Here is a 16,007-nt window from a genome sequence, read left to right on the forward strand (position 1 = left end):
GGCCTAAGGCCTAGTTTTAAGCAATTTCTTAGCTGTTACTACAAGCTATTTGATCATTTTAATCTCATAACATGCATTAAATGAGAAAATGACACGGATTTCCCATGCTGTAAGCAAGGAATATTCTTGTCAAGAGTTTTAATTTGGTTGATCCATTTCTAATTGTTGTGCTTTAATTCAACACAGGAATCCAAAATTGCAGTTTCTGACGATGTATTTCCCGATGGCACGAAAATCAAGGCGGGTAACTTTGTTAGCTATGCTCCATACGCAATGGGGAGGCTTGAGTACATTTGGGGTCCTGATGTCATGGAATTCAAACCAGAAAGATGGCTTAGAGATGGGGCATTTCAACCGCAGTCTCCTTTCAAGCTCACAGCTTTTCAGGTGAAGTATCTACTTATAAGAATGTCAAAAAGCATTCCAAAAATGTCTTTCTTGTGATAGATAAGCTAGGTGGGTGTAGGCGATGCGACGTACCATGAAGATGTAGCACTAAAGGTTTTCTTTGAATGTGTAGCTATGGTACTATGGATTTTCCTTGAAGATGTAGGTGTAGCAATAGCTCTGCACTTAAGAAAGGGTGACAGTAATCATAAATTTTGCATAGAATGCAAAGAATAAATGTATTTTTTTTGAGGAATTCGATATAAAATGAAGGTTTATTTTGCTTAATCCCTAGTTGTGCTGGTGATTTAACTATGCATTACCCCAGAGTGACTCATTTGCTGTTGTTGTGCTCATAGGCTGGCCCTCGGATGTGTCTCGGGAAAGACTCGGCCTATCTTCAGATGAAGATGACAACATTAATGCTACTAAAGTTCTTTTCCTTCAAGCTTGTGGATAACCATCCTTTGAAGTACAGCATGATGGTAGTTCTATACATGGCAAATGGTCTTAAGATCATAGTCTCGGCTCTCTGAATGTTTCCATATGTGTATTTCACATCCCTTGATTCTAGCCTGTAGGTATTGGTATACCTCCATTTTTTTCTCGGTATCAGAATAAAGATGTACTCCAGTGAAGAGTTCCGGATTTCGACCATTGACCTTAACTATTGTGTACATACACTTGGGGAGAGATTTTGGTTCAAAGCTCAGATGTAGGCAGTCTGTAGGTTTGACCCCATGTCTTAACTCCCAAGGTCGGACAAGATCGTTGGGCAAATCCATATATTCTGCTTTATGTGCAGAAGCTTTCTGTTGTTTTCTGACTCTTCAGAAAGTTTTATGAGTGTATGTATGATTTTAGATGTAAATTTCTTCCACAAGAGGGAGAAGTATCCCCTTGGCTCCATTCTGTGCATGTATGATCAAAATGGAGACTAAAGCAGACTAGCTGCTATGCGCAATACATGAAATAGAGAGAGTCCAAAAGGCCCATTCATTGTCTTTCTGTGCTTTCCTATTGCTTTTTTCAGTAAAAAAGTAGACTCAGAGTTCATCTCCTTGGATAGATTGTGCTTCAAAGATGTCTTACTCGAAAGCTAGTCTCTCTATCACCCAAGTGTGGTAGATTGGTTATGCCATTTCTCTCTTAAATAGCAGGTCTCGAGTTCAACTCTCACCGTCGGATATATCTTTAAGGTCTCTTGGGATAGTTTCCTACGACGTTAAAATTGTCTTCTTCTTCTTCTAAGGTTGAAGCCCATGCCTTGTATGGACGTAAGTTAAACACACAATGTGAGTACAAGCAAGTGTTGAATCACTTCATAAGTGGGTCTAAATCAAATCGGTTTGGAAATTTGCAAGTTGTAGGAGGTCTTCAATTTGATGTACTTCGAGTCTCAAGTTGCAGGTCTTCAATTTGATATATACTTCTCAAATGTTGTGCGAAACACTTTTAGGAGACCTCAAAGATATATAAGAGAGATAGAGAGAGACATTGTTCTAAAGCACACTTTCAACATGCTACACAAGCATACCTAAACACCTCAAAATTTAAAAGGTTCTCCTAATGGCTTCAAAAGAATTAAAAGCTACTCTTAATTCAAAGATTCCACTAAAAAAAAGAAAACCCATGCTTTAATCTATAGCATGTAAGGACAGGCAATGACGAAGCACATAGATTTGTAACAATATTACCTAAGAATTACCTAAGAAAGATGAATACAACATTAAAAGAGAGAGAGAGAGAGAGAGAGAGAGAGAGAGAGAGAGAGAGAGGGGGAGGGGGGGGGGGGGGGAGGGGGAGAAAATGCTAAAGAGAATTGAAAGAAAACGTTTAAAAGAAAAAATGCAAGAGCAAAGAAACACCTATTTATATGGACACAAAAGGTCTTTGGACTTTTCATCTTCATTTGTCTTTTGACTTTTCATCTTGATTCATCTTTTGACTTTCTATCTTCATGTGTATTTTCATTTCCTAAACTCACCCTTCACTTATACGCTTAATATGATTTGAGAGAATTTTTATTTTTTTGAGATTGGGGAGATCTAATCACGTTGATTGGAGTTGAAAATGTTATGGATTGGTGCCAAAGAAGATAAGAGTGTAATGGAAAGTGTGGCTTCGAAGCAGATTAAGTAGATGGTTTCAGATATTTTACAAGCTAGTCTTGGTGTATTCGCAAGGGTGGTATCAAGAGATAACCTTATGCTAACTAGCTACTTACAACTCCAACTAGTTAACCTTAGGCTGCAAAAGATAATCTTATGATAACTTTGAGGATGAAACCTTAGTTATTCTTAAGTGGAAGATAATTTTATGATAAGTTTGAGGATTAAACCTTAGGCCGCAACCCTCTCATAGTAACTAGTTAGTTGTACGACGTTGTTACTAGGCCGCATAAATAATTTATGATAACTCTTAACACTAGTTCTGTCGTCGAACACTAAAGTGTCTTGTTCTTTTAGCAACTTGTCATAATTATTTGGTAAAAGAAATTTATAAGTCACGTTCATACCTTAAATCATTTATGAGCTGAAGAACATAACAAAATTAGTACCAAATTAAAATTATGGTGACACATTTTTATGTGAAAAAATAATAAAAATTTAGTATAGTTTTGTATAATTTTCCTAAATTGTAACTAACTTCTCATCAAAAGAAGATTTTGCATAGGTTTCAAGGTGTAAAGTTTGGAAAAAACTTATTATGGTAAGTAACAGAGCTTCATAACATAGTTATGAGAGTAGATTCTTTTGGTAATAAGAAAACCAAATCTTAAAAATGTTGACAAAGAAAAACTTTGGTCTTTTAAGGCCTCTTTCACTATTGACATAATGAGTTCATGGGACAAAACTTGACGTCTATAATATATCTATATGCCAATACCCATCAATTTAACATTTTTCAAGGTTTCAAACTCTTAGATATCTTGTAATATAAGCTGTTAAAAAAAAAGTTAAAGTACGTAATTTAATTAAAAAAAACATTACTATGAATACTAATGAAAGTGTGCATATAAATTCTCCAATTGTGTTCATATGAGGTATTTGTACTACACAAATAAGTGAGAAGAATGGACAATTCTAAAAGTGGAGTTTATTTTATGGCTAATCTTTGATAAATAAAAAATTAAGAATTACAACATAATAATTTTTAAAATAATGACAAAGATCACAAAATGTGGTTTGCCCATCCATCAAATAGTATCACCTTAAGTAAAAGAGTCAAAGACCTAGTATATATGTATCATGTGAACGTTGCATATTTGATACACGACTTTTTATATTTAATTCCAATCTTAAATAATTTTTTTTCACATGACAATTACACAAATATCGAATACATACATAATTTAGTAGTTACCATGGATTATCGGCTCGAGGAGTCGCTCAATAATTATGTGACTATCACATGAGTGCATCAGAAGTGGTTATTAAAACATTTTTTTAAATTACACTCACATACAAAAAGATACTATAAAATGGAATTGGAAAAAGAATTACAAATTAAATGAAAAAATGTGTATTTTATTTGTCAAAAATTCATGGATAAGGACTATTAGAAATAGTCATTGAACGCACATCATATACATAATTTATACAAAGTGCCCCTCCCCCCCCCCCCCCCCCCCCCCCCCCCCCCCCCCCCCTCCCGAGATCATCGCATGTACTCTGATCATTTTTTTCTAAGACTAGTATACGAGTTTGAGTGAAACATTGACTGTTGTTTTTTGTAGGTGCTTTTCATGAGTGTAGTTTCCACTGCGGTTTTGTAAAAAAGTGATGGATTATAACTTGTATGGGTACTTTAGATAGCATTTTATAAGTTTGCAAAAGCATTTCTTGAAATGTTTTCTATGATTAATGTACTATTTTATTTAAATTCATGAAAAAAAGACACTAAATTATCCTTTTTGGTACCAATCTAATGTTATAAATTCAAATTTAGAGTAAACATTATGCCTCTAAGAGTTATCCTAAGTATTCAACCTTAGGATTCATCCTTAGAGTTAACCTTATGGTAGTTGTAGGAGGTTGTAACTAGTTGAAGTTGTAAGTAGCTAGTTACCATAAGGCTAACTCTTTAGGTTCAATCCTCGTACACCAACTTCTTGTGAATACACCAATTCTTGTGCAGCGTGAAGTTTATGGCATTTCCCTCAGTATGTTTAACGTTGTTTTCACTAATTTATTTAGGTTTTTTGAACAATCACTAATCAAATGAGTAATGCCGTAATGTGGACAATATAAATTCATTTTTAAGATCTTTGTATGAGGACAGTCTTTCATAAGGTGGTCACCACCACACTTGTAGCACGGTCCTAAAGGTTGGTGTGGTTCTCGTTGAGTTTCTCCCTGTTGATAGGCAAGTCTTTCTTCGGTTAACCCACCATTGGCTTGAACAACAATGTGCATTCATCCAAATTGTATCTACCTTCTCCTACAACATGACCTGGTATTGGTGGTCCAACATTCCCAATCATGCTCCAAGCTTTCGGTGCTTTTGGCTCTTCGGGTAGATAGTATACTGAACTAGCCCTGTATTCACTTGGCTCTTTGTAATACATAGGTATAAGCACTAAGGCTTATTCCTCCAATTCCTCTATAGTGGGTGCATACCTAATGCCCACCGATCTCGTTCTTGACAGAGGTGTATGTTTCCCCAAAACTGGTTGTGGTTGCTCAATCCCTCTCGGTCCTGACAATTTCTTGATGTATACTTAGGCATTGGTGATACCTGAGGAGGTGCTACTAGGGCTAGTGGGGCATATTGTCGCTCTCAAACATATCCCTTGTTATAGTAACACTCTTTCGTAGCACGATTTGTCCAATTCTTTTCAATGGCACACCACTTGAATCGCTTAGCCTGTGGCTTAGCAAACGGGCTTATCATTTGAGCACTTTCTCAACAAGTCTCTCTTGATTTACGACTGCTTCACTCTTTTGTGCCGACTTTGTAGACTTAGCTCCACTATGCTATGATGATGAGTCATCATCTAAGTCTTTGTAGTTGCCTTCCTTGTAGACAACACAATTGACTACTAGGTATAGAGCCTCCTTGGTCAACTCGTTTAGAGTTGAGGTCTTCTTCATATGTAAATCCTTCTGAAGAACCGCATTTCTTAGTCCTTGGATAAATATCAACATGCGTCGGGACTGAGTTGGTAATTCTTCCACAAGGCATAATTTTACATAGCGTTTCAATCTTAAGGCTACTTTCTAACAAATTCTCCCTCATTCTGCTTGAACTTATGGATTTGCGAGATCGTATTATGAGCTATCCCTCTTTGAGAGAACTCCTCAATAAAATCATCAAATACCTCCTCCATTGACTCAAAATTTCTACGTTCAGCAGAGTTAAAACAGGTGGCGGAATCCTCCTCTAGAGTTAACCCAAATCTTGTGAACTGTGTGGGAAAGTCTAGTACTTCCTCATCCTTAATGACACAGACAAAAGCTGCCACGTGATCCTTTGGATTCCTATTTCCATAATATTTCTTGTTAACCCATTTTTAGACTTGAGAAGGTATGCTCCTCCGGTGATCTACCATTTTAAACATAGGATCCTCTATTCCTCCTCTATGAGATCTTTCTGGCCTAGGATATGGTACATGTTCCTCCCCTTGTGGTGCTCCTAATCCATAGTTCTTGATTGGTCTAGCAAGTGATTGTTCCTCAACTTGGCTTCTTTCTTCTTGTTCTCATCCTCAATGTGGTGCTTCAGCCCTAGTCGAATTTAGTATTCTCATTCTACTCTTATCCTGGTATTGATGATGTAGTGGTGGTTTTGGTTGTGCTTCTAGTCCCGACATGACCTGATACCCACCCCCTTTCATGTGATTTCTGAGGGTTAGTCAATGGTTGTGTACTTGATTGTGCTGTGGTGTCGTAATCATCTGAGAAGGGATTTGTAGATTTGATGGGGTTTCTATGGGCTTTTGTTTCCCTAACAAAGCCCGTGCCATCAGTTCTGGTGTTATCACTTTCCCTACATCGTCTGGCTGAATTGACTCATATTCTTGTCTGTACTTATCAACAAGAATAATATGATTTTCCGTTATTGAATCATACAAAAACAAGTACATGACTTTTTCTATGATTACCTTGTTTACATGGGGCTCCATGCAACTGTAGTAAGAGGTGAATCTTTCCTCCTCGTGCTTGTAAATCCCAATATTCCTGAATCATCGCCATTCTCTCCACTCTCTTGTCATGAATGTAGAAGGCTCCGAAAAGAGTGAGTTTAGGAGATATTTTTTGAGTCTCCATAACCATCTTCCCTTTTGCTATGTTGTCTCTGTATCGATTGTAATTTATTTCTTTGTCAATGAGATAGTGGTTTCCCTCCTCATTGTGAAGCCTATCACCATCGTCGATTACCATGATTATTACTAATCTTCTTACTGGATGTTCTTCAATACAAATATGCATTGATGTCCTCGAACATTAGCATACATCAGGGCCCCATGGACATTGGTTCCCTTAAGGAAAACTGCCGTGTATTTTGGCATGTTTAAGGGTTTTTGAGAGGTGCTACCCCCCATGGTCCCTTGCTGCTGGAAACCTCGAAGTTGTTGGTTAGCCATCCAATGATATGATCTGTCAAAAGAGGTGTCAGTATCACTACCCTCTTCTATGATTGGTGCTAGGGGATCTATCCTCACTTGGTTTACACTCTCTTCTGTCGATACTAGGCTAACTTGATCTCCTACCACTCTTTGATCTCTTTGAAGACACCTTTCGGATCTTAAAATTCATCAAATTCTTCACACAAATAACTATCAACGCAAACCTCTTACCTTAGAATTCTGCTTGCAATTGCTCTTTTGTCTTGAGTTTCTTCCTGCTTTTCAAACTGGTAGAGTACTTTGCAATTCCAACTGAGCACCAACTTGCAAGATCCTTGGTTCTGGCTGTCTGTACAAAACTTTAGACTCTAAAATCAGTAATTCTCACTTACTATTGTATATAAAGACATGACCCTTATATGAGTTCCAAGCCCTGATATGATAAGACAGATGGAATGCTAGGATCGGAGGGAAGACCTCTGGACCTGCAAATTCTCAATCTGAGCACTAAACTGGCCTATAGACATCATACGCGTGATGTCTAAACTCTCAAAATTGACTCAAACTTGAATCATGTACTCTCCTTGATACGCTTTGTTCAAATCTAGGCTTACTTTGAAGTTCTAACCCTGTAGGGAGGTCAATTTCTCCTATGTAGGCCTTGATCACTGCCAACTTCTCCAAGAGGTTAACAAGCCAAAAGTAATCCAAATTGGGTGAAACTTGGTCCTTAGGCTTCCTTTGGGGTGTTAAGCACCCTGGTAAATGCCGATGTCAGCTTTGGTCACTAAAAATGCCCTTGAGACATCATACGCGTATGATGTTTATCTGGTCAAAATGAAGTGGAATTCATTCTAGAGGTCCTTCACCACACAATCAAATCACTCAACCTTCAAAATTCAATGGGATTTGACCTATTTACTTCTTAGCCGCTCTTAATTATAGTGGCTCACCAAAATGTGTTTTTTGACCCAAAATCAGGCCTCTCAGACATCATACGTGTATGATGTCTGAATGGTCAGAATGAAGTTCTGTTTCTCCCCCAGGTGCCCCTTGATGTGTACAACATGCACATTTGCTCACATCAAAATTTGAATATCAAAATTGCACCTTGTCACCACTTTTTACCAAGAAACTTCTCGAAAAGAGTAAAATTCTCTCAATACTCAGTCTATATGCCCAAATGAGATGAAACTTGGTGTATGTGCCCTACACAATATGTAGACTATCGGTATCAAGTCAAAAGTTCGGTTTGACTGCTAGATTCATACTCCAAACATCATACGCGTATGATGTCTTTTAATAAATTTTTGGCCAGATTTCATCCACAAGCATCCACAAGTCTTCAAAATTGCTCTTCAAGCATTTTTACCCGTTTTCATGCAAAAGTATGCACAAAATCACAAGTTTCCTATTTTTTCCGTTTTTAACACAGAGTGCTTAAGTGGGAGCATGGCGTGCTTCAAGTAGCCATGCCCATGCTATCTACAATCCATTCAAACTCCTTTCCCAAGTCAACACTGCTTGCCATTGCAAGTGAAGGAAACTACATGTTGCACACATTCCACTTCTTCACATGGCCATCATATACCCCTTCTCCCAAAGCTCCTGCAAATATGCCACAAAAAAAAACTCTACCTAGTTGAACACAATGGTGGAATTTTCTCCCACTAACGTAGGACTGACTTTCTTCACATATCCTTTGGCAAATGTGTATGTTATCTCCATATTAGTGGGTGGATTCTGATAGACTTTGTTGTGGAACTACAAGGCATCCTCAAATCTTTCTCCAAGAATTTTACTACATTTGACTTTGTATAGAATGCTGTCTTTTGCTAGTCTAAACATCAAATGCCACTCTGCATGAGTGACTTGATCCCACCTTACAAGCTTCGGATCTACACCCTCCATGGTAAGACCCTAGTCAATGTGGAACTCATCCACTGTGTGGTAGAGCCTTGTCTATAAGGGATTTTGAACCTTCGGGCTCTTCCCATCGACCTGCAATATTAAGACATGGCCATCACAAATCTACAGAGCCATCAAGAAACAAGGCATGAAATAATGGGATGCATGCACCTGACAATCCATAGTAAACTCAAACCTACATGTATTGTTTTCCAATTTTGTGCAAATACATGCAAGAAGAGGAAATACAACAAAGCACCATAGAAGTACGTGCTAGTGGAGCGTCGGTCTTCAGTGGGGTTTCCTTAGAGAGTGGTACCTTCTTCTTAGTAGCTGAAGGTGGAGATGGTTCTGCTCTACACTTTTTCCTAGAGAGGTGCTCCACACCAACAATTCTATATTGATGGATAGGTCTGGCATTGGCTGTGCTCTGTGGAGACAGACTGTCCCCCTACCTATACTACCTCCCTCACAGTCCCAGCCCACGGTGGGATTTTTCTTCCCCGAATGCCCTTTGCCACTGCCACTGATTGTCCCTGGTGCCCGTCTCCCTCCCTTCCTCATCATTGTGCAACTACCTCTGTGTAACGCCCTTGCTTAGAAAGTTTGAACTAAAAGTCAAGCGATCCCGCCACCACAACTTGAAATTATGACTCACGGTATCATGCAAACTCCCACATTTTTTGAAGAAATGGCATCCCGCACAAAATCCCACACGCTATTATCTATGCTAATGATATATGCTATATACCACATGCTTTGATAACACAAAACGTGTGCCATGTTAACTTACATACACCCCTATTTCCATCGATATAGATCCCACCAATAAACATACTAAAGTTACAACAGTCTTCCCAATACATTGTACACTAAAGAACTGATTCTCAATTGAATAATCTTTTGCCTTTCATGCAATTCTAAAACACCCAATCAATGCACCCGATGAATAATTGAGTGGTCGACAATTCAAGCATTGGCTACAAAGGGCTCGTCATGTGCTCAAAAGAATTTCTTCGTTTCATGAGAGGCTCTTCAGCGAACAAATCGACAAGTTTGTATATGCCATGTTCAATGTGAATTGGTCTTAAATACAACCCTCACATTACAAAAAGAAGCTCATTACCAACACACTCCCCAAAGGTTCACCTAACTAAGGTTCACCTAACTAATCCACAAAGCTAGGAAAGCATTACCCTCACTTATTATGGACCTCCTTTGTACCTCCACCTTCATTGCCACAAAGACAACATTATTCTTTTGACAATGATGAAAAAGGTATGCCCCTCAATGGTGGAAGAATATGTTCTCCCACAAATGTTAGAATATTCCTATTGACAAAAACTATGTGCATGATTTAACGTTGATGCTGTGAGAGTATAGAGTATATCAAGCTATGTCTCGAGTTCAAACCTCTCAATTTTAATTTTGGTCATGGGGACTAAGGTAACATTAAGTTAAAAGCTCTCTTCTTCACTATCTTGAATCATGGAGGGGTGGCGCGATTTGGTGGATTCGGGCTGCCCGATCGCATGGCCTACAATGCACGCGTCTCACTATTTTCACCTCCACCCTTGATCCCAATTGAACGTGCCCCTGCCATATGTTGCCTATGACACTAAAGAAGCACAAATTCAGCACGCGTGCCAAGGCTGCTGCCTATAAAACATACTCGAGAGTCGACAGTGTGTGTGTGAGAGAGAGAGAGAGAAAGAGAGAGAGGGAGAGAGAGAGATGGCATTCGTGGGCGGGTATGTGTGGTTTTCAGTGCCTTACACTATGTCGGAAAAGGAACACGAGCGATATGCAGAGCTCTTTGATGAAGAAGAAGAAGAAGAGGAAGAAGGCGGTGATGATGTTGGGCAGTCCATCTCCGGGTGGAAAGAAACACCCGAAGCTCGCGTACTTCAAGCAGAGCTAGCAGGTACAATCATTCAACGTCTTGAGCTCAAAACCGTTCTTTTTCTTTTGAGGGGCAAAAGGGTTCTCGTATAATCCTAGCACGCACAAGAAGATTTAGAAATTTTATCATGTAGGAAAATGGAGTCTTTTCCAGTGTTTTTCATACAATGCATAACATCATGAGCTTCTGCTCGAGAGGCACCACATACCTAGCTAGGTACGATTGGGGGCAGCGGACCGCCGACCCCCCCACCGGGCCGGCAATCCCCTGCCCCCAATCGTACCTAGCTAGGTATGCGGTGCCTCCCTCACAGAAGCTCATGATGTTGAGGTAAGTCACAATGTGTGAATTATTGTGAGAAGTTGTCCAAAACTTCTTGTGACATGTTCTAACACAATTGATTTCTTTTGCATGAACCCAAGGTTTCGACAAAGAAGACATCACAATAGAAGTGAAGAACTACAAGGTGCTTGTGATAAAAGGGAATACAACCCACAAAAAGCAAAGAGGACCAGTGCAAGCCATGTTCATGCGCCAAATTACCCTTCCCGATGATGTAAAGCCCAAGGAGATGAGTGCCTCAGTGGAAGATGGTGTGCTCATTATCAAAGCCCCCAAGTCACCTCCTAAGCCTGCTAAAAGACTTGCTATCACTAACTGAAATCGACAAAACACATGCAATTTTCCATCAAACAAACAAAAGTCCTTGTATGGGCCTGTCTTTCCATAATGTAAATAACAAGTTTGCTCCTTTATGTTTTCCTTATCACCATAATCAACTTTTATAAATTTATCCTTAGGGCAACAAAAATCTTGCATTGCACTAATACTTGTCCATTTGCAATGCGAACAAACTAGTTGATTAGTTACCTTTGCTAGTTGGACTCCCCGGAGTAGATAGTATCATAGCTTTTAACACACGTGAGTGTTTGGGCGGGGGAGGGGGGAGCTTCTAATAACATTAGTTGCTACTGGTGATGATCTTTTTTGGTGGAAGGTGTTATGGGGGGCTTTGTTGACATGCATCAAGATTCTTGCCAGAGGCATTGGCTCAGATAGATGCTCGGGTACAAAATATCAAGTGAGGACCTCTCTCACCCGTTCAAGGAGTGCCTCACAATTAGTGGCCTAGAAGGCAAGATATGAAAATGGCTTGAAGAACCTGGAAGGTAGGGTTCTACAAGAATGATCTGTTCTTAGGAGGGAAGCTGATGAAAAGCTAGGCGTTGCTAATATATACACAAGCTATTAGATTCTGCTACTTTCAACAAGGTTGGAAGGTCAGGAGCCGTCAAGTTTTGAAAAGGACCTATCAATAGCTAGCTTCTTAAGGATCATCCTGTTATAGAATTGATATTTTATTAGCTATTGCAGCTGACAGGTGGCAAGAGCATCAGCAGATAATGGATTATGCAGAAGGATGTTATATTTTATGTCTATTTGATTATTCAAGTGCTCTTTGTGAGCTTTGGCCAATTATGTCCGGCCGGCCAGTTTGTACTCACTTTGACCATTCAAGAATCTATAAATTAAATACGTGCAAGAGGGAAATGGTCACTCTTGCACGGGGGGAGATTGCACCCAGTGTTTGTGTCTTTCTTCTCCCTTCTCCTCTCTTCTCTCTCGCCGTGTGAGGCGTAGCACTCCGCTTTAGGAGGTGCGCCTGCACGTGCTCTCTCGCTCTATCTCCCTCTCTGTCTCTTTCTGCTCGTGTGCAAGGATGGTTGCCAGGTGTGCAGATTTGTGTGTTTCATCGTCTATAGTATCAAGTTTTGGTATTTTGCAGGGCTCTCCGCGCTCCCGTATGTAGCAGTGGTATCAGAGCTCAAGGAGACGGTCTTGCATGCTGTGGAGAACTTCATCTATCAAAGCTAAGTGTTGCACCGTTTTTCTTACTCTTTCATCTTAGTTTTCTTTTTCTTCTACTGTTATGTCTTATCTCTAACATTAAATGCTTATGCTTGATCTATGTATGTTCGTTTACCAATTCATAGTTAGATATAGCTAATTAAAGAAACATAATAGAGAGATTAAAACTGTGTATAAAGAGTAAATGATAAAGTATTTATTAAAATCCCTTCGTGTGCAATTGATTGCATTGCGGGTAGCGTGTACATGAATGGTCACCTCGGAATGAATGAAGAGAATGTTTGGTACGGATGAGAAGTTAGTATCCAAGAAGAAGAAGGAGAAGAATGGTGAAAAATCAAAATTCAAAAAAACCTTCACGATCCCATGGATCAACATCAATAAACCCTCAAGATCTTTGGTCTGCAAAGGCGTTCGAGCATGAGGCTAAATCGACATTGGAGGGATGTCAAGCAGTGGGAAACACCCCTTAGGGACCTTTTTAAAAAAAATTAAAAAACGATCATTAGTGGTATGGCTACTTCTGTATCGCCAATTGAAAAATGGAGGACTCATGAACCAGGACCGCCTTTGCCATGAGCTCTCTGCTCTAGCCTCTAGGGCATGCTCTATAGTCGCAAACCCCTACAATGCACACACACTCATACAAAACGTCGTTGAACTCTCCCTCTCTCTCTCTCTACGAGCTCCACTCATGGCCGTCAACTCGCTTGCATGCAAATATAGTTGCAACTACTTCAACCACTTTACAAGATGTGGTGGAAAACCACTAGCTCACTAGTTTTGTTTCGTTTTGGCCGCCATGCTGTGTTCACTGCTGTGGTAACACACGACCACACAGTGTGGGCATTGCTTTTTCTATCTCACACCGCGCACACACACATACACCTACTATTGTTTGCAGATTTTTACCTTCGCAACTGAGGACAGTTGCTTTCCAACGGAGAGGTATGTTATAGAATTGACATTTTATTATTTATTGCAAGGGAGCATCTCCTTGAGCTCTGATACCACTGCTACAAACGAGAGCGTGGAGTTCCCTGCAAAATATCCGAAATAGCATACTACAACCATAAATCAATAGATCTCCATACCTCTGCCATCGTGTACGCGTAAATAACATAGCAAATCTCACATGAGAGAGGCAAAGAGCGAGACAGAGTAAGCGAGCACGTGTAGGCGCACCTCCTAGAGTAGCTGCTACAAACGGGAGTGTGGCTGCCCTAAGAAATACCCAAAATACCATACAACAAACCATAAAACAGACTAATTGACATACCTGGCAACCACATAGATGCATAATCGCGAGATACACGAACAGAAGGAGACAGAGTGCGAGAGAGAAGCAATAGGGCGCGTGCAGACGCACCTCCTAGAATGGAGTGCTACGCCGGCACGCGAGAGAGAAGAGAGGAGAGGTGAGAAGAATGAGACGGACACTGGGTGCAATCTCCCCCCGTGCAAGAGTGACCATTTCCCTCTTGCACGTATTTCATTTATAGATTTCTTAAATGGTCAAATTGAATACAAACTGGCCGGCCGGTCATAATTGGCCAAAGCTCATAAAAGAGCACTTGAATAATAAATTGTACATGATATACATATACATTTGCATAGGCCAAGCTGGGTCTAGTCTTTTCCACCTGTCGACTGCAATAAATCATAAAGTATCATTTCTATAACATACCTCTCCATTGGAAAGCAATTGTCCTCAATTGCGAATATAAAAATTTGCAAACAATACTTGTCAAAAACAGTGATTAGTATGTTGTGTCAAAAACATCACATAATAAGGAAAATTTATGAAACTAAACAACATTAGCTTATGCCTGCCGTCATCCACATACCACCTATTCTAGTGTCCCATACCACTAGAATAAGCAGTATATGTCATACCCTGATGAATTAGGATATCATTGGTCACACTCATCATTAATCTCATAATGTCAAGTCCCATCACATAAATACTGCTATAATAATCATCAGATACCAAATCCCAATCCAATTCCAATTCCAATTCCACAATATAAGTACAAATCCAAATCACTTTTCATTTTGTACCCGGGTAACAAAATCATACCAGTTGCAGTGGTGGCCAGCCACTGCAGTATGATTTTGTGATTGGTGTTGCCTCATCCGGCGAGTCTACACCCATAAAGCGTGCTGCCTAAATCGGCGAATCTCCACTAATGCTTCCTAAATCGGCGGATCTGCAGTGGATATTGTTTAAAAAGAATAAATCTAAAGTTTATCAATGTGCTGCCTAAATCGACGGATCTGCACCAAGATGAGTATTTACACACTGCCTAAATCGGCGAATCTGTGTGTTGGTGACCAATGGACTAGGCTAGACATAAAGGAGAAAATATGTTTACCACGTTGTTGACATCACGGTGCAGTATATCAAAGCCCTTACAAATTGTTGTTCACTATCCCAGAGCACCTTAGCTCGCCTGAGTAGCTGCATCGCTTATTGACAAATCATCTCAACAAAATTATCTCATCAAAAATTTCTTTGAATACAATCTTCGCGGTGTTTGAGTATCCTTAGATGAGTTAGAGAAATGTAACAAAAATAAATGAAGATTATGATAAAAATCATTTGATTACGGTCAAGCAAGGTAGATGCGTTTATTTCCTTAAAATTGTGGTAAACGAACTAAACATACTGGTGTGGAGCAGCGCTAATGTACAACAACTAGTAAAATGTAACAATGAGCTATTCGAAAAGGAGAAAATCCAAAAAATCTTCACAGTTTGAGAAGTCTGACAAATTTTAAGTCCCTAATTTAGAATGCAGGATATTTGACAATGTTGATCGATACAAGGAATCTCAAAAAGAGCATGCAGTAGAGTCGAGTCGTAATTAGAGGAAGTTGCAAAAAGTGATTACTGAGCAAACTGGTAGTAGGAACATGAGCATAGAACATTTTGTACTAATGTGTGCTAGCATTAACCAACTGAATATAAAATGATAATAGCATTGCTAGGAATCGCAAAGGTGTTTAAAATATTGTTCTACGTATCGACAGAATACCATAAAAAAATCTTCAGTAAAATAAAGTCTCTACAAGTAGTGTGATATAATCCATCATGTGTTTCGAAACACTTGTTGCGTAAATTTGTGTTGTTACCCATCACAAATGTGTATCATTCATTAATGTTCCTCATAGTGCTTTAGGTAGATTTGTGGATATATTATTATCTGGCCAGATTGGAGTTGTTCATGGGGTGTATTGGCAATGTAATTGAGGGATAGGGATACGAGCAGAGCCAAAGATACAGGTACCAAGAGAAAGCGATATCACAGTATGGCCTCGTCCAGTATACTATGAGATAGGAAGCCACCTGTATTGTCTCTTTAGAGAG

General features: G+C 39.5%; 2 protein-coding genes across 3 annotated transcripts in view; both read left to right on the forward strand.

Moving 5' to 3' along the window:
• LOC147437195 (cytochrome P450 704B1-like) overlaps positions 1-1,395 on the forward strand; it is a 7,491-nt gene extending 6,096 nt beyond the window's left edge. For both annotated transcript variants that reach the window (XM_086486790.1, XM_086486792.1), the window contains exons 5-6: positions 187-387; positions 747-1,395. In XM_086486790.1, coding sequence (XP_086342916.1) covers positions 187-387; positions 747-923 — 378 coding nt within the window. In that variant the 3' untranslated portion in view covers positions 924-1,395. The remainder of the gene's footprint in view (positions 1-186; positions 388-746) is intronic.
• A 9,017-nt stretch (positions 1,396-10,412) lies between these two features.
• LOC147437196 (18.1 kDa class I heat shock protein-like) lies at positions 10,413-11,520 on the forward strand. The gene is made up of 2 exons (XM_086485873.1): positions 10,413-10,790; positions 11,192-11,520. The coding sequence occupies exons 1-2, from the start codon at positions 10,601-10,603 to the stop codon at positions 11,428-11,430; spliced, it is 429 nt and encodes a 142-aa protein (XP_086341999.1). The 5' UTR covers positions 10,413-10,600; the 3' UTR covers positions 11,431-11,520.
• Positions 11,521-16,007: the final 4,487 nt, after the last annotated feature.

The sequence above is a fragment of the Adiantum capillus-veneris genome, chromosome 17, assembly GCF_014529385.1.
Source record: "Adiantum capillus-veneris isolate H3 chromosome 17, ASM1452938v2, whole genome shotgun sequence".
NCBI lineage: Eukaryota > Viridiplantae > Streptophyta > Polypodiopsida > Polypodiales > Pteridaceae > Adiantum > Adiantum capillus-veneris.